The following is a 27,683-nucleotide window of genomic DNA, read 5'->3' on the forward strand; positions in this document are numbered from 1 at the left end:
GATATTCTGAGGAGTGATGGTGGCTACTCTAGACGGGGTGCCCAAGGGCAATCCTCTGTGTGGCATTTGAGATGCCCTAGATCTGGGGAAGCAGGACAGCCATTCCTGGACCTCTCCCCTTCGCCTCCGTCCCTGCTCCCTCCCCCAAACCTGGGAGCGCTTCCCAGCAGGAAAGCTGCTCAGGAGAGCTAGAGAGCTGTGGTCAATAGTGACAGGCAGGTAGGGGCAGGCTAACTGGGGGTTGTCCCCGCAGCTGTGCTAATGACAAGCCAAAGCAGAGAACCCAACGAGAGAAACCCGCGGACGGCTCCCGTGGGGCGCATGCGCGCGGAGAGGGGGCGCGGTCGCGACGCCGTACGCATGCGCACGCGAGGGCGGGAAGCTGAGAATGGCGGCGCGCGGCCGCGGCGGCGGTTGTAGTCGCGGCGCGAGGACTGGTGGGGCGGTGCGCTGAGGAGAAGGGTTGACGGGGAAGCGCGACTGTTGGGTATGCCGGCGCGATGGACGCCGCACAACGGAAAGCACATCATCGCGCCTTCTGCTTCAGTGTGAAAGGCCACGTGAAGATGCTGCGGCTGGTGAGGGCCGGGCTGCGGGGCGGGAGGCGGGATTCGAGGTGCTCTAGGGCGGTGAGGAGCGGCTGTTAAGTGTGAACCCGTTTGCTCTTGCAACCTTGCTTTTATCAGCGCCTCCTCAGGGCAAGGCATTTCGTTCTCCCCGCTGGGGGAAGGAGAGAGGTAAGGGACTGTCCTCCCCTTCACACTGTTTAGGGACGCACTCGTAAATCAGAATCAGCAGATCTACCCAAATGGCCTGCGCTTGGACCCACAAACCGGGTACCCGGGTTAGCAGGCGAGGCAGCTGCAGTTGTACCACGGAGCCCACAAGATTTTTTTAAAAAGCGTCTAGTGTTTCAGTGGGTGCCGTGAGTAGTTACTGTTAATTTTTTTTTTTTTTTTTTTTTTTTTTGAGACAGAGTCTCGCTTTGTTGCCCAGGCTAGAGTGAGTGCCGTGGCGTCAGCTTAGCTCACAGCAACCTCAAACTCCTGGGCTCCAGTGATCCTTCTGCCTCAGCCTCCCGGGTAGCTGGGACTACAGGCATGCGCCACCATGCCCGGCTAATTTTTTTTTTTTTATATATATATCAGTTGGCCAATTAATTTCTTTCTATTTATAGTAGAGACGGGGTCTCGCTCTTGCTCAGGCTGGTTTTGAACTCCTGACCTTGAGCAATCCGCCCGCCTCGGCCTCCCAAGAGCTAGGATTACAGGCGTGAGCCACAGCGCCCGGCCAAGTTACTGTTAAAATAAGTCAGGCATTTGATGTGACCGAGCTCAAGGCGGATACAGTCCAGAGATAGGACAAGAAGGAAACTGCCGGTCTCTAGGGCTTTCGGCTTCCCAGAAGCATTGCAGTTAGTTTTGAACAAAGGTTTGGAGAAAGTGAAGCATCATTCAGAGCAAAGTGACCTGGCTCCTTAGAAAGGAGAGACTATCATAGTTGAGTCTGTCACAGAAATTTAAAAAGTGAAAACTTAAGGGGAAGGAAGACATACATTGTTTTAAATTTTAAGAGTTGACATGTGGGAGAGGGGTGGAAATAAAATAGTTAAAATTTACAGGAAAATATTTGCATTTAATACGAGGAAGAATTTTATATTGGGAAAGGTCCCAAAATTAGATGGCCACTTGGGAAGGCAGTACCTTCCCAGACAGTAAAAGTAACAGGCATAGGCCGGGCGCGGTGGCTCACGCCTGTAATCCTAGCACTCTGGGAGGCCGAGGCAAGGGGATCGCTCGAGGTCAGGAGTTTGAAACCAGCCTGAGCAAGAGCGAGACCCGTCTCTACTATAAATAGAAAGAAATTAATTGGCCAACTAATATATATACAAAAAATTAGCTGGGCATGGTGGCGCATGCCTGTAGTCCCAGCTACTTGGGAGGCTGAGGCAACAGGATTGCTTGAGCCTAGGAGTTTGAGGTTGCTGTGAGCTAGGCTGACGCCAGGGCACTCACTCTAGCCTGGGCAACAAAGCGAGACTCTGTCTCAAAAAAAAAAAAAAAAAAAAAAAAGGCATAGATGAGCACTTGATGAGGGTGTTGTAAAGGAGACTCAGATTTAAGGTGCATGTACGATCAAAGGAGACTCAGATTTAAGGTGCATGTACGATCCTTCGCACACTAAGTGTCTGGGATTGTGAGAAATAGCTATAATATGATAAAAGTTAGAATGCATACGAGAGGTTTAGAAAACCACTTTGGAGTCAAAGGAAGAAGAAATTACTTTTGGTTAGAAGTAAATAATCAGGGAAAAAGGGACCCAAAGGTCTGTAATTTGATGTCAGGTCCTTAAAGCTCTGGAACACTGGAGGAGGAACAGAGTTTTGTAAAAAGATTTAGTTTTTGACATTTTGATTCCTTCACCAAACCATTTGAATATTTAAGGTGATCCAAGCTCTCAGCTAGGACCTGAACAATAATAATGAACCAGAACAAAAGTCCCTGACTCATGAAGTTCTTCATTTTTAGTCAAGGAGACAGACACATGAGGAGATAGCTATAATATGTAATAAGGTGGAGATAGGGCACAGAATTGAGACATCTAACAAAAGAAATAAAGAGAGATGTCAGAAAATTCTTCCTAGAGGAACCTAGGGTTGGCTCTAAGGGAAAGCTACCTGAACAAAGACATGAAGGCAAAAACAAACAAACAAACAAACAAAAAACCACAACATGATTTATGCAGTGAACTATAAGAAGTTGAGTGTTGCCTCAATTATTCATTCAACAAAGATTTATGGAATGCCACTGTTTCAGGCTCTTAAGAAATATGAGTGAACAAAACAAAGATCCCTGCCCTCATTGAGTTTACATATTAGGGTGGGAGGACAGGGAAGACAAACAAACACAGTAAATAAATTACGTGATATTCTAGAAGGTGGCAAGTGCTGTGGAACAAGAGAAAAGTAAAGCCAGGTAAGGGGAGAGGGAGTTGGAGAGGAGGGTTATAGGTTACAATAATAAACAGAATGATCAGGTTAGGCCTTGTTGAGATGACATCTGATCCAAGAGTTGAGTGAGGTGAGAGAGTCTGTAGGAGGAGGAGGAGTACTTAAAACAACGGGTATAGAGTGCAATGGCTTTATGTTAGGAATGTGCCTGAAGGGATCAAGAAAGAGCAAGGAAACCAGTGTAACTGGGGTAGAGTGAGTAAGAGGAACACAATGGGGATGAGGAAGGTTTTAAGTAAAGGAGTATATGATCTAACTCGCTTTTTCAAAAAAATACACTTGCTGATATGTTGACAGTAGAGTGGTGTGGAGGGACGGAAAGGGATTGCTGCAGGGGCAATGGTAGAACCAAGGAGACCAATTGCAGTAATCTGGGCACGAGATGATGGTAGCTCAGACCAGCCACTTGAGGAATCCAAGATAACTTCAAGGTTTTTGGCCTAAGCATCAGGAAGAATGGAGTTGCCATCTGCTGAAATGGGAGAGCTGATGGATAAAGCAAATGTGAGAGGCGATCAGAAATTCAATTTTGGATTTCAATATTAAATTAGAGTTATCTAGTAGACATCCAAGTCAATTGCATGGAGAGTTAGAATAGACAAGACTGGATTTTGGTAGGGAGGTCAGGCTTCAGAAATAGAAGTAATTTAACATCATATACTGATGAGGTCAAAAAGAGAGGAGTGTAGTTAGAGCAGAGGAGAGCCCTGGAACACTTCAACATTAAGAGACTAGGGAGTAGAGGAGGAACCAGCAAAGAAGAATGAAAGGGAACATTTGGAGAGGTAGAGAAAACCAAGAGTATGGTGTCTTGTCAACTGTGTCAAATACTGATGATAGTTTTGAGTAAGATTAGGACTGAAAATTAATCATTGGAATTATCCTATGGGTAAATTGTGAAGCAAGTCTTTGCTAGGAAGTAAATAGGAGCTCAATCATAGAAGATCTTAAATACATGGTGAGAGGTAGGCTATAGTCTAAAGACCATGAAAGCCATTGAAGGATTTTAAATAGATGAAGAAATGCATTAACAAATTTACATTTTAGGAATTTTATTGTAGTATCTTTGTCATGGGTAGTTTAAGGAGAAGATGCTGAAGGCAGTAATTCTAAGGATGAAGAGGAAGGAGTACCCAAAATGTTTAGGCATTAAGTCAGCAGTACTTGATGGTTCATCAGTTGTGGGTAATGAGTTGGAACAGTGATCTTAGGTTCCTAGCATGGGTTATAAGGTAGATGTGGTACTGCCAATTGAAGTTGTGAATATAGAAGGAAGGGGCAAGATGAGTTCAGTGTTAGACACTGTGAATTTGAGATTTCCGTAAGTTGTCCAGAGGGGGATTCTAAATGGCTATTTATATGTGAAATGTAGAGGACAGACCTGGGATAGAGACCCAGATTCATTGAGTGGAATGTGGACAGAGTTCAGAGGAATGCCAGATTTTAAAGGAGTGCATAAAAGAAGAGGAACCAACCAAGAGAGAACAGTTGAGGTTTAAGAATTAGAAAAGATGACATGGAAGCCAAAAGAGTAGAGTAGTAGGAGGAAGGACAGCTAATGGCAAATAAATCATAGGAGTCCACTTGGATAAGGATTGAAAAATATTTGTCAAATTTAGTACTTTTGAAATCATTGATGATGTTAGCAAAAGCAGTTTCCATGGACTGGTGGAGAAATGTTTGAGATATTAGTGGGCTTTTTAAAAGATAACTGAAAACAAAGGCCAGGAGTGGCTCACACCTGTAATCCTAGTACTCTGGGAGGCCGAGGTGGGCGGATTGCTCGAGGTCAGGAGTTCAAAACCAGCCTGAGCAAGAGCGAGACCCCCATCTCTACTATAAATAGAAAGAAACTAATTGGCCAACTAATAGAGAGAGAGAGAGAAAATTAGCCGGGCATGGTGGCACATGCCTGTAGTCCCAGCTACTCGGGAGGCTGAGGCAGGAGAATCACTTGAGCCCAGGAGATTAAGGTTGCTGTGAGCTAGGCTGACTCTATGGCACTCACTGTAGCCTGGGCAACAAAGTGAGACTCAAAAAAAAAAAAAACAAAGGCCAGGAGCTTAGGAAAGATGTAAGAACTGTAAATATGGATCAGGGAAGAACCCAGTGTGACAGAAATTGTGGGAAATTTTAAGAAAATGGAGTAATCACCAATGCCAGTTACCATGGTACAAAAAGGTTAGAGAGGATGATGAAAAGGTGACCTTTGATTTCATAATCCATGAACTCAAGATCTTGATTCAGTAGAGTAAATGGAGTGGTTTAAGATGACATGTTGCTATTAGTAATTATATTAATTATAAAGAGTGGCGTTATTTAGTAACTAGTTATTGGTAGTTAAACCAACTCATTTAGACGTTTAAAGGTAAGGTATTTTTACACTAATAAAGTAATTGAAAGAATTATGAATAAGTAGCCTATATAAATTTAAATTTAAAATGAGTACGTAGATATTACCAGCTGATAGGGTATCATAAAAGTGTAGCCAAGGGAAGATTCTTGGTGGAACCATTTACCAGAAACACAAAGAGACTGGGACCCAAAAGCTCATTTTTTTCTCTTAACAACTCACTTAACATTGCCATTTTCCATGGAAATAAAGAAATTGGATCAGACTGGGTATCTTCAGGTTTTTGTTTTGTTTTGTTTTGTTTTGTTTTCACTTAAAATATCCTAAATCCTGATTGTATTTCATTTAGGTAAAAGGAATTATGTAAAAAGTGGTACTTTTTGTAATAAAGCTATTAAACATAGAGTTGTTTTTCTCCAATAATATGTTTTAAACTTTCTTTCTCAGTATTTTTATGGCAACATTGTAAGCTTAAGTTTGACAGTATATTCCAGATTGCTAAGAGTTTAGAGATAAGAAATTTTAGACAGCGATTTTTTTGAGACACACTTTTTTGAGAAGTCTAACAAGAAGTGGAAAACAGAAGAGTTTCTGTGGGGAGCAGGATGAAAGGAAGGGGGTTTGTATATGTGTATTTTAAGTTTATAGGATGACAAGGAAAAAAGCTAGCAGAGGAGGACAGATGGAAGGTACAAGAAGGAAAGGAGATATTTGGTGGAAAAGATGAAGAGAACAATTGTGTGAAGTAATGGTATCAGAAGTACAAGTGGAGTAATTAATCAGGATTAAAACAGGGAGGAACACCTACTCTTAAACACAAAGAAGTCAATACATTTTAGTATGCCTCTTTTATATATGTGTGTAAATAAATGAGGAACTCATTTATTTATTTACTTTAGAAATTATTTCTACAGCTTAAATTTGTATTCAATAGTCATTGAATAAATTATGATTTTTTTCTTCTAGGCACTAACTGTGACATCTATGGCCTTTTTTATCATCGCACAAGCCCCTGAACCATACATAGTTATCACTGGATTTGAAGTTGCCATCATTTTGTTTTTCATACTTTTATATATACTCAGACTTGATCGATTAATGAAATGGTTATTTTGGCCTTTACTTGTAAGTATTCGGTTTCATCCTCAAAATTTAACTACTTTTTTCCTATCATAGTGAGACATTTTGATAAACTCTATTCTTCAGTTCTCTTAAACCTTTAAGGTAATCTCTGATAGGTTTAGGAAGGAGGAACTCTACCCACTGCTAATGTGCTCTGTATTGTCCTAGTGGGAGGTTCTCAGAGATCCACGGCAGCCACAGAACATAAATTCTGTATGATCTTCTAATAGATGTATTAGAAGATCTAGCTGATCCCTGTGTTAGAATTCACTTAAGTGTAGGTCTTCTAAAGAAATTTAAAATTAGGGCCGGGCGTGGTGGCTCACACCTGTAATCCTAGCACTCTGGGAGGCCAAGGTGGGTGGATTGCTCGAGGTCAGGAGTTCGAAACCACCCTGAGCAAGAGCAAGACCCCGTCTCTACTATAAATAGAAAGAAATTAATTGGCTAACTAATATATATAGAAAAAATTAGCCGGGCATGGTGGCGCATGCCTGTAGTTCCCAGCTACTCAGGAGGCTGAGGCAGTAGGATTGCTTGAGTCCAGGAGTTTGAGGTTGCTGTGAGCTAGGCTGACGCCATAGCACTCCCTCTAGCCTGAGCAACAAAGCGAGACTGTGTCTCAAAAAAAAAAAAAAGAATTTAGGACCACATTAATAAAATTATAACACATTCTTAATCTCTACCTCCCTTTTAAATGCATATTGATATGGCCTCAAAATCAGGGGATGGAGATGGAGACAGGTACACAAGTATCTATCCTCACACATCCCTGATCACCAAAGGGAAAATCAAACTAATTGTAGAGGCTGAATAAAGCATAATATTATCTCATTTGAAAATATCTGTAATCATTGTAATCATTAATACTAAATAATGTTAACTCATATTTTGTAGCATATAAATTTCAACCTACTGTATGCGTAGCATTAGGAATAACTGCTCAATGGAATGCCCATTGGTTCTGAAAACTGTCAAAATAGGCAGGTTGAAGATACTAATTAAAGTGTATATAGCCCTTCAGCCTGGACTAGAAGCTGGTTCTAGGAAAAACTGAGTGATTCACCTCTCCTTTGTTAGGTCTCATCCCCAGCAACCTGTCTTCATAGGTCTCCCTCTTAAGTCCCCGTGCTGTCCTTCCCCTCTTTGGCTGGACTGATAGCTGCCATGTCTTCCACTGCTACACTTGACTCATCATCTTGGATCCCAAAGTTCTGATAGCCAAGCTGATAACTCCTATTAAGGAAAGAGAACTTTAGAGCTATTCTCAAACCATAAGTATGCCTTAAAGTAGTACTTTATGGAACCACCTTTAGAGGCCAGTGGTGAGCATTTCAGGCTAATACAAGCTTTAAAAGTCCCAAAAAGGGGAAGTTGTGAAATAGAGTCCTCATAGCACCTCCCAAAACTGCTACTTGATCTACAGTTCAGAACTGGACCTGATTACAGGAAGGCCTAGGAAAAGAGATTACAAAGTGAAGGCCTTAGTCAGCCCTCACTTAGTGGCAGAAAAGGGCTAAACTAAATTATTCTAAGGATTTCTTGAAGGAGATGACAAACCTGATCCACATTTTGATCTCGTACTCAAAAAGCTATATATCAGGAGAGTCTAGATAATTAAAAAAAAATTGTATAGTTCTTCACACTCTGCTTATTCAGGGTTTAATAAAACTAACACATTTTAGCCTTTCTTTTTCTCCAAACTGTAATAATTCTCTGGAACTTCTTACATGACCCAGTAATAAACTTGGAGCCCCAAGTTTAATAGAATACACTGAGAGAGAGTGGCTTATGCATAGCATACTGAAAGGAGTAGTCTCCAAATCTCTGAGGACCAAACTTTGCTGAATTATAATCTCTTAGAAATCGTGCAATATGGGTAACTAAGTTTTTCTCCATTATGAAACCCAAACTCCTCTCTGATCTTGATCTAATGAAATTATTTATTCAACAAATATTAAGCATCTGCTAATCCCAGATTTTGTTATTGGTATAATGGACATATACCCAGGATGGGATGGATATACCCAGCAGGGAAGGAGACTAAATCACAATAGGCTTATAAAGAAAAACTGCCTGAACCAAAGGCTGAAGAATGAACTGTAAACTCAAAGGCTGAAGCAGTAAACTCATACAGGGAAAAGAAAGGGCTTTCCTAGTAGAAGCAGCACATGGGAGGTTCTAGGTAGAGAAAGAGCATGACTCTCCAGGACCAGCAGGTAGCTCTGAACAGCTGGGGTATTGAGTTATGAACAAGAAAGGGGGCAGAAGTGGAGGCTTGAGGCAGTAGGGAGATCAGGACATGCAAGATTTGTGTGCTATGGCCTTTAACCCAAAGGCTTTTGAAGCTTTTGAAGATAGCTTGATAGCTTTTGAAGACTTTTAAGTAGGAGTGTAATCAGTTTACATATCTTGAGAGGATACTGAGATAGGCAGAATAGCTTTAAGGAAGGCAAAGAGAGCAGTATGTAATGAGTTCAGTTTGAGAAATATTAGGTTTTAGTTGCTTATGGGATATTCAGGTAGAAATGTTGAGAACAAGTCTTAAGTTTACAAGAGCCAGAGCTGCAGCTTTGGGAGTCATCACCTGGTGATGGAATCTGAGCTCAGATTGGCCAAAATGGCTCAGACAGAGTAAAGAGAGAGCTGAAGGAAAAACTGGCCAACATCAACATATGGGATAAGAAGTAGGAGTGGCCAGAAAAATTAAAGAGAGGGCCCAAGGGAGACTGGTTTCACAGAAGCCAAGACAGGAAAGCATTTCAAGAAGAAAGGAACGGTGAATAATGCCACATGTAAAGAGAGAAAGATAAGTACTAAAATATATATATTTGCTGGCTGTATTAATAGAGAGGCTTCTGGTGACCTTTTCCAGAGTGGTTTGCCTGTGTCAAGTGACAGGAAATTGTGGAACTGAGCAGGGAAGGAAGGAGACAACTAGAAGGGGCACTACTGAGTTGAAGAAATATGGCCAAGGACAGAGAAAGGTGATGAGTAGAGTGAGGTCCATGCAGAGTGGAATGGGGGCCAGAGCACAGCTGGAGAAGTTGCCTGGGACTCTTTAACTCTAAAGTGAAGGACACAAAGATGGCTGAAGGTTCCGATTAATCTGTAGGTGGGGAAAAGGTAAGTTGTAAGTACTGCTGTCTGATAGCTATTACCTTTGCTGATAGGAGAGTGCTTGGTCATCTGCACTCAGATTGTCCCAAAGTTGTAGTCCATGATACAATCTATAGAGCAAGTCGTCTCTGCTTGCCCAAGTGTCCAAATGACAGGAAACACACAAACTGAGCCAACCTGGGGCTTTGAGGTGGTATCTAAGTACAGACTCAAAATTTCTTTGAAATATCCATTTTTGTAATTAAATATACATTCTACTCCATGGCAATGTTTTAAATTACTATTAAGGATCGTTGATGTTCCAGGACAGACATATCATTTTTTTCCCCCTGTGGTTCTCTGTGCTCCTTAGAACACCACTTTTATCCAAAGCTATCTATAAATTCATTCCCAAATTGCTCACAGGAGGCAGAGCTACCTGCTTGAGGTAGAGGTGTGGTCTATTGCCTTGAAGCAGAACAAAATATCCTGCACAGATCAGAGTTAACCTGGAATAGCTAGTCTCAATATCACCTACACATGAGAACTTTTTTCTTCCTAAATGTATCTAATCTGTCCCTGCCCCATTGAACCTCTTCATACTTTTCTTTTTAATAACTACTTTTCTGAGTTACCAGGGTTTTGAAGTTTGGTATTTCTGTGCTAACAGTTCCTTCCTTCCTACAGTTATCTGCAAACATACATAAACCATTTCCAGAATAAAATGTATTTACCTTTCCCACATTACACATTCATTCAAAAATGTAAATTGTACTTCTTAATGCCACAGTTCATAAAGAATATGCTTCCTTTTGGAAAATTGTCGAAGGAATGAGGATTATTATTTCTACATCATCAGAAATAATAACATAATTGGCCAGCCATTGCATATAGGTGTATGTAGGAGTTTTCCTAAAAATTGCCACTTTCTCTGAAGTGTACACTGTTTTAAGTTTTATTAATTGCATTTTGGTAACATGAAGTTCGATATATAGTGTAAACTATTCGACATTTTCTTATATTATTAAAAATGAGCATTTTTACTTCTCACAGTACCCATTCTGCCTTAAACCTTCTACATAATACATCATCTACTTTCTTTCTAAACCAGATCAGTTCTCCCTCCAACTACATTTATGTTAAGCAAAAAAGAAATAAAAGCTTGTTAAGTAAATGATTGCTGTACTCAAGATAAAAGAGAACCACTAGATGTCATTATAGACCAAATACTATATAGTTGTCATTTTACTGTGGCATTTTGGTTTCCTGAAAGATATACACTCAATAAATTTGTTTATTAAAAGGAAACTTTCAAAATTTTTAGGGAGCTGACCCATTTGGGGTTTTTTTAGCATTGCTTCATGGTCTAGTAAAGCAGACCTCCCTATTCTGTGTTTTTAGGATATTATCAACTCACTGGTAACAACAGTATTCCTGATCATCGTATCTGTGTTGGCACTAATACCAGAAACTACAACATTGACAGTCGTTGGAGGGGTAAGTGGAGTTTTTTTTTTTTCTTTAGGCTTGATCATAATGCAAATTTTTGACAAACAGATACAAAAATAGAAAGCTTGGAGTTCCTAGGCCAGTATACTGTGCCTACTGGCTTAATAGATTCTGAGTGTATAAATGCTTTCCCTGAAACATGAAGGAATAGGATTTTGTACTAGAACTAGAGTTAACCAAAGAAAGAGGTTCCTACATATTTCTTATCGGTATATAAGACTAGATTAGACTGAGAAAATCTGCTAGAATCAGTTATAACACTTAGCTCTGAGAAACCAGATGTCAAGCAAAAGAAAAACATGATGAGTTTCATATCTCTTCCTTTTAAAGAAAAGGATACATAGCACTTGTTAAGATGAAAAAGACTGTTTTGAGCTGTTCAGATCCTTCTTAGGATGGACTTATAGACAGACTATAATAGAGGATATCTTTATGATAAGGGAATGTTGGTAGGAAGCCTTGTGACTAAGGGATGATTTTGAATACTGCTTGAAGAGAAGCAATTCAGTTCCATCAGACTTTTACCATAGAAGGCAAGCCAAAATATGAGTCATGTAATTTAGTTACAGTTCTATCTGATATTCTTCAGGGATTTCTTAGAGGAGATTCAAAATCATTTGACTTTTCTATAGATTCTGATCCAGGGAATTGAATTAGAAATTCTTCTTAAATAAATTTTCCTCCTAGTTACTTGTTCTTTCATAGTATGGGCTGCTTAGGAGAACTTACCACTCTCAGACAACCATTTATGTCAGAACCCATGGTTTTCATCTCCCTTGGACTCTAAGCGACTTCATGAGGGATCAGAATTATTCTAGAAATTCGATAGTGCCACATCACAGTTTCTCCTAGTTTTTTTTTTTTTTTTTTAGATAGAGTCTCACTGTGTTGCCCAGGCTAAAATGCAGTGGCGTCAACCTAGCTCACAGCAACCTCAAATTCTTGGGCTCAAGCGATCCTTCTGCCTCAGTCTCCCAAGTAGCTGGGACTATAGGCATGCACCACCATGCCTGGCTAATTTTTTCTATATATTTTTAGTTGGCCAATTAATTTCATTCTATTTTTAGTAGAGACGAGGTCTTGTTCCTGCTCAGGCTGGTTTCGAACTTCTGACCTTGAGCAATCCACCCACCTTGGCCTCCCAGAGTGCTAGAATTACAGGCGTGAATCACCGTGCCCAGCCTCTCCCAGTTTTTAAAAATAATCTTATCCCTCTACTATGAAGAAAGAGAGACCAGGCATAGGATTTACTTTTATTCACTTATTTACTCAGTCATTCATTCATTAAGTGCACTTTGGCAGGTGCTGACAAAGTGTAGAGCAGTGCTGTTCAGTACGGTAGCCACTAGGCACATGTGGCTACTGAGCACTGGAAATGTGGGTAGTCTGAATTGAGATGAGCTGTAGGTATAAAATACACATTAAATTTCAAAGATTTATTACCCGAAAAAAATACAGAATATTTCATTAATAACTTTATTATACTGGTGAGATGTTAAATGATAATATTTTGGATATGTTGGGCTAAATAAAATTTATTAAAATCCATTTCACTTGGTTTTTTTCTTACATTTTTAATGTAGCTATTAGAAAAAAATCTTAATTATGTGGCTTACATTGGTGACTCACATTATGTTTCTTTCGGACAGCATTGAACTAGAATGTGAGCCCTATCCTCAGGTTGCTTAGAGTCTAACACAGGTGACAGAAGTGCAAACAGCTGTATATAAGCTGTCGACAGAGTGCTGCAGGACACAGAAAAGAGGGAGTAACTACCTCTCTCTGTCAGTGAAATTGCAGTTTGCCAAGAACAAAGGGGATAAAAGGGAAAACGTTCCAGGTGGAGGAACCAGCAATATGCAGAATGCCATAGTCATGAAAAGAATGATGGGAGGTATTCAGTGTGGTTAGAACCTAGGAGGCAGTAGCTTGAGACTCCAGGAGGGAAAGGAGCTGTGGGAGCTGTGTCTGGCATCCTGGAAATGGCGGCCGAGAGCTGGTGACCTAGCTGGGTGTGGATACAGGCTGGCTATGGCCTCAAGAATAGATGCCCAAGGGGTGCCACCCCCAGAAAGCTTCCTTAATTCACTTTGCCACTCACCTTTGTTTTGCCACATCTTTCCTCTCCACCTCCCCTTGCCCTCCACACACTCAGTTAGCAATCCTCCCACCTCAATTTTCAGAGTATCTAGGACTACAGGCTCAAGCAAGACTTCCTGGCCACTAGATGAAGCTAACTAAATGGCATGCAAGGAGTGACATCCCCCTTCTCCATCCCAGGCACTAGCTCTCAAATAGCCATCAGAGTATCTCAAGGCCCATTCATATTCTAGTTTATTGCCTTTACCTCAATCTTATTTTCCTATGGCCTATTTAGAATCTCACCTCTTAAGCAGATGTAGCCCAGCCTTTGAGAATTCACTTTGGATCATCTTACACTCCAGTTCTCTGAAGCTTTTATCATGGCTATGATCCCCATGATTTAATCTTGAACTAGTGTTAACTTTAACCCTTTTTCCAATAGAGTTTGGCAATAGGGAAATCAAATAGTTGAATGCTGAGGGATAAATATGTTGATTGATAACTAAATATCATCAGTAGGGCTTAAAAGAAATACATGCAGAAACAAGTCAAGAGGTAAACACAGACAGGTTTTATTTCAGAGCCCACACCACTTCAGTATTTGTGCTCATTTAAATTTTCTTTTCCCTTTCTGTAGACAGGTATTTGGGAAACTTAGCGATGAGGAGAATAAGATGATCTCTAAAGTCCTTCCCATTTTATTATTACGTACAGCACAGGGAGCAATCTCAGTACCCTAGCAGAAGAGGAATCTGGTCGGGGCACCATTTGAAACTTGTGTGAATAACAGAAGTTGGGAACATGACTGGGAGAGTAACAAAGGTGTCTTTTTTTCCCAGGCATTTGGATTCTTGGCAGCAGTGGTCTGTCTTGCTGACGGGGCCCTTATTTACCGAAAGCTTCTGTTCAATCCAAGTGGTCCTTATCAGAAAAAGTCTATTAGTGAATAAAAGGTTGTTTTGGTAATTGTATATTGCTTTTTAGTTTGATACTAAGTATTAAACACATTTCTTTATTCTTCCATATATTTTCTGCAGTTGTTCTTATTTTAATCTCAATAAGGAAGCTGGAGGAAGGAATTTCTGAATTCTGTGCCCAGCCTTCAGCCTTACTATAACCTCCAAGGGCAGCACTGAGAGCACTGGGGGCCTGGGTGGCAGGGAAGAATGCACCGGGACCGCCCTTGAATGTTCTTCAAATTCCCTTCCTGCCTGGCTGGCTGGCAGCTCAGAGAGATGGGGTTGCAGAGACTTTGAGTTCCCAGGGTAGGCAATGGCATTGCATCCTGGGCGATGACAAGGGGAGCTGGAAGGCACACCTTGTCCGCGGGGCGGCGAGGGGGGTGCGCGCGACGGGTAGGTGGCCAGCAGCCAGCAGCCGTTGGGGCGGGAAGCTGTTTCCCAGGGGAGAACCCGCTGCTCCCGCCTCACTGGTTCCGACCTGCGGGGCCAGCCTGACACAGCCAGGCCCTAAGGACCCACCATGGAGCCTGAAAAACAGGCACCTGTATCCAGCGTCTCTGAGGCACCTCCGGCAGCAGATCCCAAAGGCGCGGTTCCGCCGCAAGTGAGCATCGCACAGCCAAAGAAAGCTGCCCAAAGCGGACGCCCAAAGCCCTCTGCAGGTTTGGCCAAAGACTCAAAGCCGGGCAAGATCAAAAAGAGTGCTAAAGACGAGAAGAGCAAAAAGCGTGCTGAGGAGGAGGCGATCAAAAAACGTGCTGAGGAGGAGGTCAAAAAGTATGCTGAGGAGGAGGAGGTCAAAAAGCGTGCTGAGGGCCGGGCCAAAGTCCCTGAGAGATTCAGGGACAGCCTCAAACGGTTTTTCTTTTCACCCACTGGAATGTTGAAGATCCTGAGAATGGTGAGCAGAGAGCTGGTGACCTAGCTGGGCGAATGTAGGCTGGCTGTGGCCTCCTGGAGTGATGCCCAGGGGGTGCCACCTCCAGAAACTTCCTTAATTTGCTTTGCCATTCACCTTTGTTTTGGGACACCTTTCCTCCCCATCCCCCTTTCCCTCACACACACACACACACACAATCAACCCTTACTACTAAATTTGGCTCCCCTCACCCATCTTTTATATTTCTCAGGGTTTTCCCAATAAAGGGATTTAAGGAAGCAATGAAGATAATGGCAGAAATTAGTAAGTTAGCAAACAAAAATAATAGATGTGATCAATACAATAGTAGTCATTGGAAAGGCCTATTAAATTGATAAACCCCTAGCCAATATAATCAAGGAAAAAAAGGGAGAAGAGAGGATGTATATTTAAAGTTAAAAACCAAAATGGGAAAATAATCACAAACACTGAAAAAACTGAAAGGATCTGCAGGAGTACTTTGCAAAACAAATAGATGTGAATAATTGGTTGATTTTTCTGGGAAAATATAAATTACCGAAACTGATCCCAGAATAGTGAAAAATCTAAACAGACCAATATAAACACAGAAGAAAATAAGAACTTTATGAAATGAGTATCTTTCAAAAATGCATCAAGCCCAGACTTATTCACAAGTTAAATAAACCTTCACTGGATGTAATTCTGACACTATTCAAACCTTATCAAAGAATAGAGAAAGAAGAAACACTTCTGAACTATATTTACAAAGAGAGTATAACACTGTTAGCAAAATCTGACCGAGTTCAGAAAAAGAAAACGAAATAGAGATCTCACTTGTATCAAAGAAAAGTATTATAGTAGCAGAAAATATTCATCAGTACTTTTTAAAAAATATATCACAAGGAATAAACATAAAAATTATTTGATATTAGGACTCTTAAAATAATTTACTGTGTTGTAAGTAAAAGGAAAAAAAAATATGAGATTACATCCAATAGAGTGCAAAACACATATGACAAAATTCAACATTCATCCCTGATTTCCAAGAAGAAAAAAGGGAGAGCAGTAAAATAGGAATACATAGAAATTTCATTGGCCTTATAAAAATAAACATTGCAAACTGAAAGCCTCATATTTAATAAAAACAGAAGTATTGCCACTAAAATGAAGGAAAAAAAGGATGCCTACTAGCAACATTGTTATTCAATATTTTTCTAGAAACACTAGTCATCTGAATTAGGAAAAAGCAGTAAGAATATTTGAAAATAAGAGACAAAATATATAATTTCTTTAAGCTGATATGATTATATCTAAAAAACCTCAGATCAACTAGAAATAATTTAGAGCAAGATAATTTAGTTAGGTGACTCATTATTGAGTTAATAAGTAAAAGCTTTAAATAAACTAAAACTAAAAGACAACCACTTAAAATATAAGAAAATATTTCTTTTTACAACAACAATCAAAATGATCAAATATCTAAGAGTAAATGAAATAAAGTATGAAACACATGTATGAAGAAAATGTTAAAACTCTCTTGAGAGATATTTTTAAAAAACTCTAGTCTGAGAACAAGTAATAAAAGGAAAACTAGGTCAAACAATAATATAATATAAAATGAATTATCTATAATTTTAAAGGTATTAGAGAAGAAATTGGCAACTCAATGGAAAGGAACATTCTCAAAAGAGACCCAAATACATCTGAGGATTTAGTATACAATAAAGGTTGGATTTCAGATCAATGGGGGTAAAACCAGCATTTCCCAGTAAATGATGTTGAGATAATCAGTAGCTGTTTGGAAAGAAAGAAAACTGAGGCTCTGCTTTACTCTTTCTATCAAAATCAATATCTATTTACTTTACCAGTACATATACATACTTCTTTCCAGTATGAAATATAAACTGTTAATAGTGGTTACTTTTAAGGAGAGAGACTAGGGTTAGGTTGGGGTAAGAGAAAGAAATTGATATTTTTTTTACCCTTCTGTGTGGATTTTTATTATTTACATGCATTGTTTCATTTCTTAAAAATATAAGAAATTTTTAAAATGTATGTGCAAAACAATACAGGCAACTGCAATATAATCAGATTTACATTCTGACAATTTATGTTTTTTTAATAGCCATGTGCATTTAAAAAAATCCTGTTTCTTTTATTACAGGGGTTTACCATAGGAGCATTAACCTGTTTCATCATCAGTGAAGCCAATGACTCATATATCGCAATCACAGTTTTGGAAGTCTGCGTCGTCATTTTTTTTATTATAACATATATGCTAACCCTTCAGCACTTGCTGATTTATTTAGATTGGCCCTTACTTGTAAGTGTTCATTTTCATAATTTGCCTATAAGCTTTGCCTTCAACCCCAGAGTAAGGGCTCTCTTCAAGTGAAAACAACAGAGCTATATCTCTCTAGACAAGGACATAGCTGAACTGTGACGGTTAGGGTGCTGCCCTAGTCCTGGGAGAAAACTTAACCCAATACCCAGAAAGATTCCTTGGACCCTATAGGAGGGCCAACACACATTTCCACTTCCCGCTCTGAGTGAAGAAGCCCTCATATGGCACTAAAAACATGATACTTTCAGTTTGTCCTAAAGAAAATTTTAATTAATACATTCAGTAGGTAAACACATATCTCACCCAGTGCTTCTAAAACAGTGTATGCTCCCACTTTTCAAACAGCACTCTAACAAATTACAAACATCCCCCTCAAAGCAAGAGTTGACATGACAGAGTTGTAGAAAATTACTGTGCATCCCCTAAAAGATTGCAGAGTCAACCTTTTAGTGAGTGTTAAGGGTCCATACTCTCAAAGGGGTGCCATATGGCAGACAATCCAGAAAAAGACATTGCGCAGCCTCTTTCAATAGCTTTTTCCAGCCAACTGAAAAAATTCCTTAAGCTAATTCCTCAGGTCTTATCCTAGAGAGGCAGTACAGTTTTGTCCAGAGGCAGACATGGGCCCAGTTCCTGACCCTGCCACCTTACTATGCAAACTTTAGCCTCAGTTTTCCCACCTAAGAAATGCAGAGAAGGAAAAGTGTGGTGGTGATAACTACCTCAGGGTTCCTGAAACATTTAAATGTGTGTGAAGCCGAATATCGAATATCGCAGTCTTTGGCACAAAGTGAACACTCAATTACAAAGTATCCAAAAAGAAAAACAACCCATCAGACCTCCTAAGGTAGTTGGGTGGCTTTTGCCATTCGGTCCGTAAACACTCCTAACTCAGAGGTCAGGCCTCTTCCACATCCCACTTCCTTAGAACATGTTTTCTAACCTTAAAGTAGGATTGGTTGCTTTTGAGCTAAAACTCAAATACTTTCTTCAAATGCGTGAGGGATTTTCTGAAAAGGCTGCTGAGCTCTCTCTGTCCCACAGAGTGCCAAGCGACAGGAAGCAGACAAAGCAAAATACCAGCAACTGTAATTGGACATACGGAAGACCCTCTTAGTTATGGAGAGCTATACCCATGGAGAGGTTTCTGAGGGGAAACTAAAATCTCTGTCCATGGAAATTTTCAAGAAGGGAAGGTAAAGTAACCGTTTTTGAGCACATACCATGTGCCAGATACTTTTTCATATATTACCTTATTTAATCCTCACAACAACCCAGTGAGGTTGTAGTCATCCCTCACCCCCCATTCAACAGATGAGAAAGTTGGATTGAAGAGATTAAATTGCCCATGGTCATATGTAAGTGCATTGAAACTCAGATTTGAGCCCATGTCTGTCTGACTCTAAAGTCCAAGCTCTTTCGAAACTATTGTCTTGTGATGGCTTCTTTATCTCATTCTCCCTTAAGGTAAGGAACTCAGTGAGGCTACATCTTTTGCCCAGTTATTCTGATGCTCAATTAACTAACAGTACACATATTGAGCAACCACACAGTAGGTCAGATGGTGAGAGATCTGACTTGATCTCTCAAAAACTTGAAGTTTTTGAGAAAAATCCATTAAAACAGGACCCAAATTGTGTTCTCTTCTCCCATCCAGTCTCTTCCTTTCTTATCTGTCCTTTCAGATCCCATGAGATGAAAGATGTGTACATAAATGATTTCACAGGGCAACAAGTAGCTACTGTTAATAGGGAGGTCTTGGCACAGCAGGAGAAATGCTGCTTTAGTGAGGGTATTGGTGCTAGAAGGTGATGACTTTGCACTTCAGAGGGTGTCCCATGAACTTGGAGATGTGTCAGCCTCAAGCTGCAGGAGCCACTTGGGACCTTATTGCAAGGTCAGTGTGGGAAGCTGCAGAATACACAGCCTATTTCATACTGAAGTGATTTTCAAGCTCTGCATAGGCTCAAAGGCTTGCCCATAGACCAGAGGTGTCCAAGATGCACAGCTGCCATTTCCTTTCAGCCTTTTTCTCCCTGCGAGAAGATTTGGTTCCCAAGAAGTACAGGATTAGGGTAAAGAGTACTGACTTTAAGTGGTGATTTATAACTTAAAGTCTCCTACAAAGATAGATTTCCTTATTTTCCCATTCCAATTCCTATTTGACAAAGGGGTAAGAGTACAGTGCCACCAGGGAGGTAAATAGAAAGTCTGACACATCAAGGCTTTAGACCAGGAGTCCTCAAACTATGAGCCACATGCAGGTGTTTTTGCCTGTTTGTTTTTTGACTTCAAAATAAGATACGTGCAGTGTGCACATATTTGTTCATAGTTTTTTTTAAACTATAGTCCGGCCCTCCAACGGTCTGAGGGACAGTGAACTGGCCACCTGTTTAAAAAGTTTAAGGACCCTTGCTTTAGACCCTCAGCAGGGAAGCCTCAGGAAGAGTATTGGCGTCAGATACAGGTGACCTGCTGAAATCTGTGGGCTCTGGGACCATATTTTTTCAAGGCTGTCTTCTCTGAACAGATGGTGGAGCAAGGGCTTGGGGCCCCACACTAAGTTTCTGAGTTACAGCTGCCCATTTCCGTGAAGGCTGTGCCAGGGACCCCGACACTCTGGGGAGGGCACAGATCCAGCTCTCAGCTGCTAACCTATGTTAGGGCCTGTGAGGCCTGCTCCTTGGATGAGTTTGGGCATTCTTGGAACATGTAAACTCACAGAATAAATGTCACCCAACTTCCAGGGCATTGGTTTTACCTGCAAATGTGGGAGTGGAATTAAAGCAGTAAATAAAGTGCTAATCTAACATTTTAAAATTTAAGCCCTTTTTTTTATCAGCATGACTCTGCATCAAAGCTAGCAACAGTACAACTTTGCTCTCCCCACCACAGTCTTCATATTTAGAGTTATCAACTTTATCTACTCTAGTCTAGTGTCATCTGCCAATATACCCAAGAAAGTATGAATTATAATTATTGTATTCTGAATAGCCCATATTTTAAACACTTCTACACAGTAAAAAAAAAAAATATATAATCCAGCACGGTCAGAGAACCTGAGTTCTGGTCAAGCAGATGTTTTTGCCAACAGAAAGCAATTTTTTAAAAAGAATATAGTAAACTTATTTTAAAGTAAAACTCTATAGAAGTGATGATTCCAAAACTATCACCAATGTCTTTACATTTATAAGTAACAAGTAATGTCTCCTTCAAATAAGATTAATGAAAAATGGAAATCCTGGTGATTTCTAAGCCGACTCTGCCATGCCTTTAAAGAATCCCAAGGCTGAGTGTGGTAGCTTATACCTGTAATCCTAGCACTCTGGAAGGCAGAGGTGGGAGGCTCGCTTTAGGTCAGGAGTTTGAGACCAGCCTAAGCAAGAGCAAGACCTAGTCTCTACTAAAAATAGGAAAAATTAGCCGGGCATGGTGGCATACACCTGTAGCCCCAGCTACTAGGGAGGCTGAGGTAGGAGGATTACTTGAGCCCAGGAGTTCAAAGTTGCGGTGAGCTATGATGATGCCACTGCACTCTAGGGGGGGTGACAGCAAGACTCTATCTCAAAAAATAAAAAAATAAATAAAAAGAACTCCAGGCACAAATGAAACCAATGAAAGTTGCAGTTAGTTGAGTACCAGATAATGTTCATTGTCTGTAAATTCCTACTACAAATACTACATTTTGTAAAACAAATTGTAAGTGCTTAACTTTCTAATATTCAGGGTTTTTTTTTAAATAATAAAGCATTCATCATTAAGATGTCTTTTTCTTTCCCAGTTATAATTCTACACAATTTTGTACATCTCAAAGAACAATTTGGGAGCTTTATGGAAAAATTATAGTCAAGTGACAAACATTTTTTATTTTAGTCAGAGGAGGCTACTTGAGTCAATAGGGTACTTAGTCTAGGCAGAAAGAAAAAGATAATGAGTAAGGATGGCATTTATGGGGAAAGTCCTGCACATGGCCAGGCTCAGCTGCAATTTTAGCCCAGCCATCAGGGATATCTGTCTCCCTGTCCAGATGAAGCCAATAAGAGGGTCTGTGTCTAAGGCAAAAGAGAGGAGGGTTAGTCAGGGAGAAGTCCCTTGGGCATTCAAGTCAAACTGCCAAGTGTCATAGCTACTTACTGGCTAAGCAACCCTTGGCAAGTTGCTTACCCATCTATAAATTGGAAATAATGCAAGCTTGTTGTGAGAATCAAATGAGTTCACATATTAACACCTCGGCACAGTGCATGACACATAGTAGGTGCTCAATAAATGTGAGCTGTAATAGAATTGTTAGTTATGGGGCAGACCTTAGCTCCCAGGGACAGTTCAAGAAAGCACTGCTTTATAAGAACCAGAGTAAAACTACAACATCCAGTAGTCTAATGAGGAGATAAAATTATGACAAGGAGTCAAAGATTAGCTGGGCCTAGTCTGTAGCTGGCCTATTACTAAATTATTAATTTGCTTCACTTAAATTCTCAATGATCTAGGACCACAGCTAGTTAATTTTGATTTTTGAAAGTTTACACTCCACTTCTCAGTTGTAAGAATCCTCTTTCACATCTTTGAGTAGCTTGGTTTACACAATCCTCAGGTGCTATGCTTTCTGTAAAGCTGCAAACCATTGTACCTGCCTCAGGCCTGTCTACCGTGGGGAGACCTCTCACGCAGCCTACAGAACCCAGCTGGAACTGACTTCCTATCCTCACCAGCCCTGCTCCCTACCCCTGTGCCAGTGTCACCCATCAAATACCAAAAAACAGTAGGCATTTGTCCCCTTCCAAGAGTCAAGTCACATTCCGTAATAGGGCTCCTTGTTGGCTAACCTCAATAGGAAGAACATCTGGGGTTTGCCGAAGTTTACTATCTATGCACATTTTGAGGGCAGATATCATGAATCTGTGCCTTGACTCCCACTATCTACTAGATGCTAGGCTCATTATCAGATGCTTTCAGATTCACTATGCCTTGGATCAGCCCAGTGCACCCCAGGCATTATCCCCATATTAAAAATTAGCAGGCCAGGCGTGGTGGCTCACGCCTGTAATCCTAGCACTTTGGGAGGCCGAGGCGGGCGGATTGCTCAAGGTCAGGAGTTCAAAACCAGCCTGAGCGAGACCCCGTCTCTACCAAAAATAGAAAGAAATTAATTGACCAACTAAAAATATATATACAAAAAATTAGCCGGGCATGGTGGCGCATGCCTGTAGTCCCAGCTACTCGGGAGGCTGAGGCAGTAGGATCGCTGAGCCCCGGAGATTGAGGTTGCTGTGAGCCAGGCTGACGCCACGGCACTCACTCTAGCCTGGGCAACAAAGTGAGACTCTGTCTCAAAAAAAAAAAAAAAAAAAAAAAAAATTAGCAAGCTGGCAGAGGGGTGATAAAACATGCCCCAGGTCACACATCTAGGAATTGGCAGGCCAAAAGAGTTCATCAACAAAAATCACTCTCAAATTATATGTCCCCTACTGTTTTGACCCTCCAGACCCATTCCATGGAAAATGCCAAGGATTGGTTAGATGCTGCACTTCCAGCATAGGGGCATAGTTCATTTCCTCATTTTGGTGTCCCCGATGGGAAGCAATAGCGAGTTCTGATTCCACTCCTTGCCAGTTATTCAGTATTAGGTGACTTTAAAAAACCCTCTAAGCCTCCGTTACATCCTCTGTAAAATGGGGATCATAAAAATACTGACTTAGGATTGCTTTTTGAGGGTTAGATAAGATAATAACTGGGAAATCCTTGGCACACTGGGGAGTTCCATTAGAGCCATTATGATCCCATACACTGGATGGCAGTGCTCCTTGCTGTGCACCAGACAGGCTACCACTACCAAGTCAGGCCATCAAGACTTAAAGACTTAAATGTTCAGGCCGGGCGCTGTGGCTCACGCCTGTAATCCTAGCTCTTGGGAGGCCGAGGCGGGCGGATTGCTCAAGGTCAGGAGTTCAAAACCAGCCTGAGCAAGAGCGAGACCCCGTCTCTACTATAAATAGAAAGAAATTAATTGGCCAACTGATATATATATAAAAAAAAAAATTAGCCGGGCATGGTGGCGCATGCCTGTAGTCCCAGCTACCCGGGAGGCTGAGGCAGAAGGATCACTCGAGCCCAGGAGTTTGAGGTTGCTGTGAGCTAGGCTGACGCCACGGCACTCACTCTAGCCTGGGCAACAAAGCGAGACTCTGTCTCAAAAAAAAAAAAAAAAAAAACACAAAAAAAAAAAAAAAGACTTAAATGTTCAAATTAGGTATTTGGACTGTATTATGGTTTCATTGCCCTGGGCTTTTGCCCCTCCGCAGTGACACCACATTGGTGTCACTGAAGTGTTGAGGACTCTCTCTTCCATTGCTGCTCTGCCACTAAAGTTCAGCCTCTGCTTACTTAGAGGGGCACACCCACTCACTCATCCTCACCCTTTATTTCAGTACACAAAGAAGCAGGTGAGGCTAGCAGTTAAAGAACCCAGTACTTAAATCCAATTGAAATGCAGAAGGAAGGATGCAAGGAGCCTGCAGACATCAGGGCAGACTCCATTCTGGCCATGTCTCAGGAAAGAGCAAAAGTCAACAGCACAGACATTCACTCCAGAATATCAGGCCTACTCTTCAGATGGATTTGTGTGTTCTTAGGACACGTGAACTCACAGAATAAATGTGACCCGATTTTCAGAGCATTGGTTTTACCTGCAGATTTGGGAGTAGAATTAAATCAGTAAAGTGCTAATCTGGAATTTTACTTTTATATTAAAGCAAATGTGGTAAAAAATAGAATACAGAATTTACATTAAAATATAAGACTCTCCCCAAAAATCCTATTTATGGGGGGCCAATTTGGGCTAGGCCCAAGACCACTAGGTTTTTTCATGCTCACTTTCCTATGCCCTTTAAGAAAAATTTGATGGAAAAGTTGCCAGCTTTTTTTTTTCCTTATGGTACTCTTTAATGAAAATAAACCCATTTTCTGCAGACAAGTCCTATCCAGGACCTTAAAATCACATAAACTCATATCTCTGGAAGATGTAAGAATTATGCCTCTGAGGGTTCCTCTTAATCAAAGGGAAATTTTTAAAAGGCATCCCTCCTTAGATGGGTAATTGACCAATTTAAATATTTTATGCAATTATATTTTCATGTAAAGTCGATAATTTTCAATTCTGTATTACAGGATCTTATCAACAGTATAATTTCAGCTGTGTTCCTTGTAGTAGTTGCCATCTTGACTGTGCAAGAGAAGGACAGAAGGCATTTATTCTATGTTGGAGGGGTAAGTAGAGGCCTTCATGACTCCATTTAAGATCAATATTCCAGGTCTCTGAAAAAGGAAACTTGCACACCATCATTTTGTCATTAACCAAAAGTACCTACTGCCACCCCTTTTCCTTCGTGCACTGACTTCTTCAGATGATGTGAAGTTGCACAAACTCTAAGCTTATGAAAATCTTAACACTTATATGCATTTCCCAAATAGGTATGAAAACAAGAGTCTGCTGAACCCCTTTTGAGAATTGTCCATACTATTTTTGAAATGTTAAACAAGATATTTTTGTCTATAAATAGGACTTTGATTTTTTTCTGGACTAGAGAATTCTATTTTATTTTATTTTATTTATTTTTTTTTTGAGACAGAGTCTCACTTTGTTTCCCAGGCTAGAGTGAGTGGTGTGGTATCAGCCTAGCTTACAGCAACCTCAAACTCCTGGGTTCAAGGAATCCTACTGCCTCAACCTCCCGAGTAGCTGGGACTACTGGCATGTGCCACCATGCCCGGCTAATTTTTTCTATATATATTGGTTGGCCAATTAATTTCTTTCTATGTATAGTTGAGACGGGGTCTCACTCTTGCTCATGCTGGTTTCGAACTCTGGACCTCGAGTGATCCACCCGCCTCAGCCCTCCCAGAGTGCTAGGATTATAGGCATGAGCTACTGCGCCCAGCCTTAGAGAATTCTATTTTAAAGACATGAGGCCAGGCATGCTGGCTCATGCCTGTAATCTCAGCATTTTGGGAGGCCAAGGCAGGAGGATCGCTTGAGGCCAGGAGTTTGAGAACAGCCTGAGCAACATAGAGATGCCCCATCTCTATAAAAAATAATAAAATTAGCCAGGTGTGGTGAAGCGTGCCTGTAGTCCCAGCTACTCCAGGAGGTTGAGGGAGGAGGATCGCTTGAGCCTAGGTGTTCAAGGATGCAGTGAGCTATGATCATGCCACTGCACTCCAACCTGGGTAACAGAGCAAGACCCTGTCCCCCACCCCAAAAAAATACAGATGAAAAGAAGGATTGTAAGGGGAAAAAAGTTGCAATGTCAAAATCGAGTAACTCAGCCTATTCAGGAAGGAAGAAAGAAGCCTAACACATGTTGAAGTACCTAGTACCTGCCCTGTACCAAGCTAGGCACATTTTAACTTAATCTTTACAATTCTCATTTTTACAGATATAGGAACTGAGGTTAAATACCTTGCTCTGGGTCACAAGGCTGGGACAAACTGGGACTCAAACCCTCATCATATGGAAGAACATAAGAAATGGCAAATCAGGCCGGGCGTGGTGGCTCACGCCTATAATCCTAGCACTCTAGGAGGCCGAGGCGGGCGGATTGTTTGAGGTCAGGAGTTCAAAACCAGCCTGAGCAAGAGCGAGACCCCGTCTCTACTATAAATAGAAACAAATTAATTGGCCAACTAATATATAGAAAAAATTAGTCGGGCATGGTGGCGCATGCCTGTAGTCCCAGCTACTTGGGAGGCTGAGGCAGCAGGATTGCTTGAGCCCAGGAGTTTGAGGTTGCTGTGAGCTAGGCTAACACCATGGCACTCACTCTAGCCTGGGCAACAAAACAAGACTCTGTCTCAAAAAAAAAAAAAAAAAAGAAATGGCAAATCAAATGCTTAGAAGATGAGGGGAGTGGGGAGGTAGGACTTTGGTTCAAGAAGTTAAACAATGGTGACAGAAATTAATCCAGAAAAACAAAACACTTTAAGTTCCTTTAATTCATTCCGTAATCAGTAAATATCTGTCAATCCTATTGGATTGTGCCAGCCCTGAGCTCAGTGCTGAGGATAGAACTAAACTCATAGATTAGATGAGGCAAGACCAGCCCAGAAAAAGTTCATTAAACAGCCAGAAATCAATTGACGATAAAGAGAAACATCCACGGCTGACAAAAGTCCCGGAGCACCAGGGAATACTGGGTGCCATGGGCCTCTGGTCCCCTTCTGCTAACTCAGCAACCCAGCCTTCTACTGCCAGAGGTTCCCACCCCTAGATCTCTATCAATTCTTTTCTGATGGCAGCAGCCCCAGCCCCACCCCCGCTTCGATGTCCATTCCCCTGATGGCCACAGCGAGCTGGTCTTCTGAGTCTCACACTTGACCTCTTCAAGCCATAGAGTCCCAGATCCTGCACAGCCCCAGCCTCAACTCTGCCCCCTCTCCTGGTGTGGCTCCAGAGGTATTGGCCATCTGAGATTCCTTAAAGACCCCAGTCCAGTGACTAGAGTTCTCCTCCTCCCATTTGGTCCCCTTGCGAATTCCTTCCTGCCCTTTGAAACATAGCCCAAGAGTCCTTTCCTCCGAGAGGCCTTCTCAGGACCCCACCCCTACCTGCAGCCTTGTAGGGTCAGTGCACTCCCCTGGTCCTTTCCTTGGCGCCTCACCGGCAAAGCCAGTACTGGCAACAAAACCCACCACTTCCAAAACCCCTTTTTCTGGGAAGGCAGAATGGGCCTGCAGCAGCCAGCTGGGCAGATATCAAGAGAGTAGTGGAGGTCCCGCCTTAGATGGGGATAGGTTCCAGAGCTTGCTGCCGAGCTGCAAAATAACTCCCACCTTTCCTTCCCACATATGGTCTTGTGTCTGACAGTCCCTGTGTCTCACAGCGGCAATCACGTGTATCATCGATTCGATCATGGTCACCAAGTGGATGAGGAATAACGTGAAAAAAGTCCTGGGAATCAAAAAGGAAACCAAGACCGTCCCTGGCCCGGTGCCCGTGGCGCCCAAATGACATCTGCGCCGAAGCCAGCCCCCGCACCCTCGCGGATAAGCGTGTCTGTGTCAAATCACTCCCTCCGCGCCCACCCTGAGCTCACATGCTGTCACCCATTCCAGCCTACATGTGACCATAAAATCAGGGCTGCTAAGTCGGGAACACTTTTGCTTCCTCGTGTTGCCTTGTGTAAATGTCGCGTTACGTGTTCGCGCGCACGACGCCGCGCGCGCCCAGGAGCTCAGAGCACGCTGCCGCCGCAGGAGGTGCTGGTGAGGGCCGCGACCCGGTTCCGGGCCCAACCCGGCCTGAAGGCGGGAGCGGCGGCTACAGACCT

The 27,683-nt window shown here is 41.6% G+C and overlaps 1 protein-coding gene across 5 annotated transcripts; it reads left to right on the forward strand.

Annotated features, from left to right (window-relative positions):
- The first annotated feature begins 333 nt into the window (after window positions 1–333).
- CKLF (chemokine like factor) lies at window positions 334–27,510 on the forward strand. Of its 5 annotated transcripts, XM_075995693.1 has the most exons (5): window positions 334–578; window positions 6,330–6,488; window positions 10,986–11,081; window positions 24,526–24,624; window positions 27,221–27,510. In XM_075995693.1, exons 1-5 carry the CDS (start codon window positions 501–503, stop codon window positions 27,362–27,364), a joined length of 576 nt encoding a protein of 191 aa, XP_075851808.1. In that variant the 5' UTR covers window positions 334–500; the 3' UTR covers window positions 27,365–27,510. The 5 variants fall into 5 exon arrangements, 4 of the variants coding, with proteins under 4 accessions (XP_075851808.1, XP_012598030.1, XP_012598029.1 ...); XM_012742576.3 differs by lacking the exons at window positions 24,526–24,624; window positions 27,221–27,510 and adding an exon at window positions 14,015–14,144 and having other exon boundaries at window positions 335–578; XM_012742575.3 differs by lacking the exons at window positions 334–578; window positions 6,330–6,488; window positions 10,986–11,081 and adding exons at window positions 14,177–15,038; window positions 17,182–17,340 and having other exon boundaries at window positions 27,237–27,510.
- The last annotated feature ends 173 nt before the right edge of the window (window positions 27,511–27,683 follow it).

This window comes from Microcebus murinus, chromosome 20 (assembly GCF_040939455.1).
Source record: "Microcebus murinus isolate Inina chromosome 20, M.murinus_Inina_mat1.0, whole genome shotgun sequence".
In the NCBI taxonomy this organism is placed as follows: Eukaryota; Metazoa; Chordata; class Mammalia; order Primates; family Cheirogaleidae; genus Microcebus; species Microcebus murinus.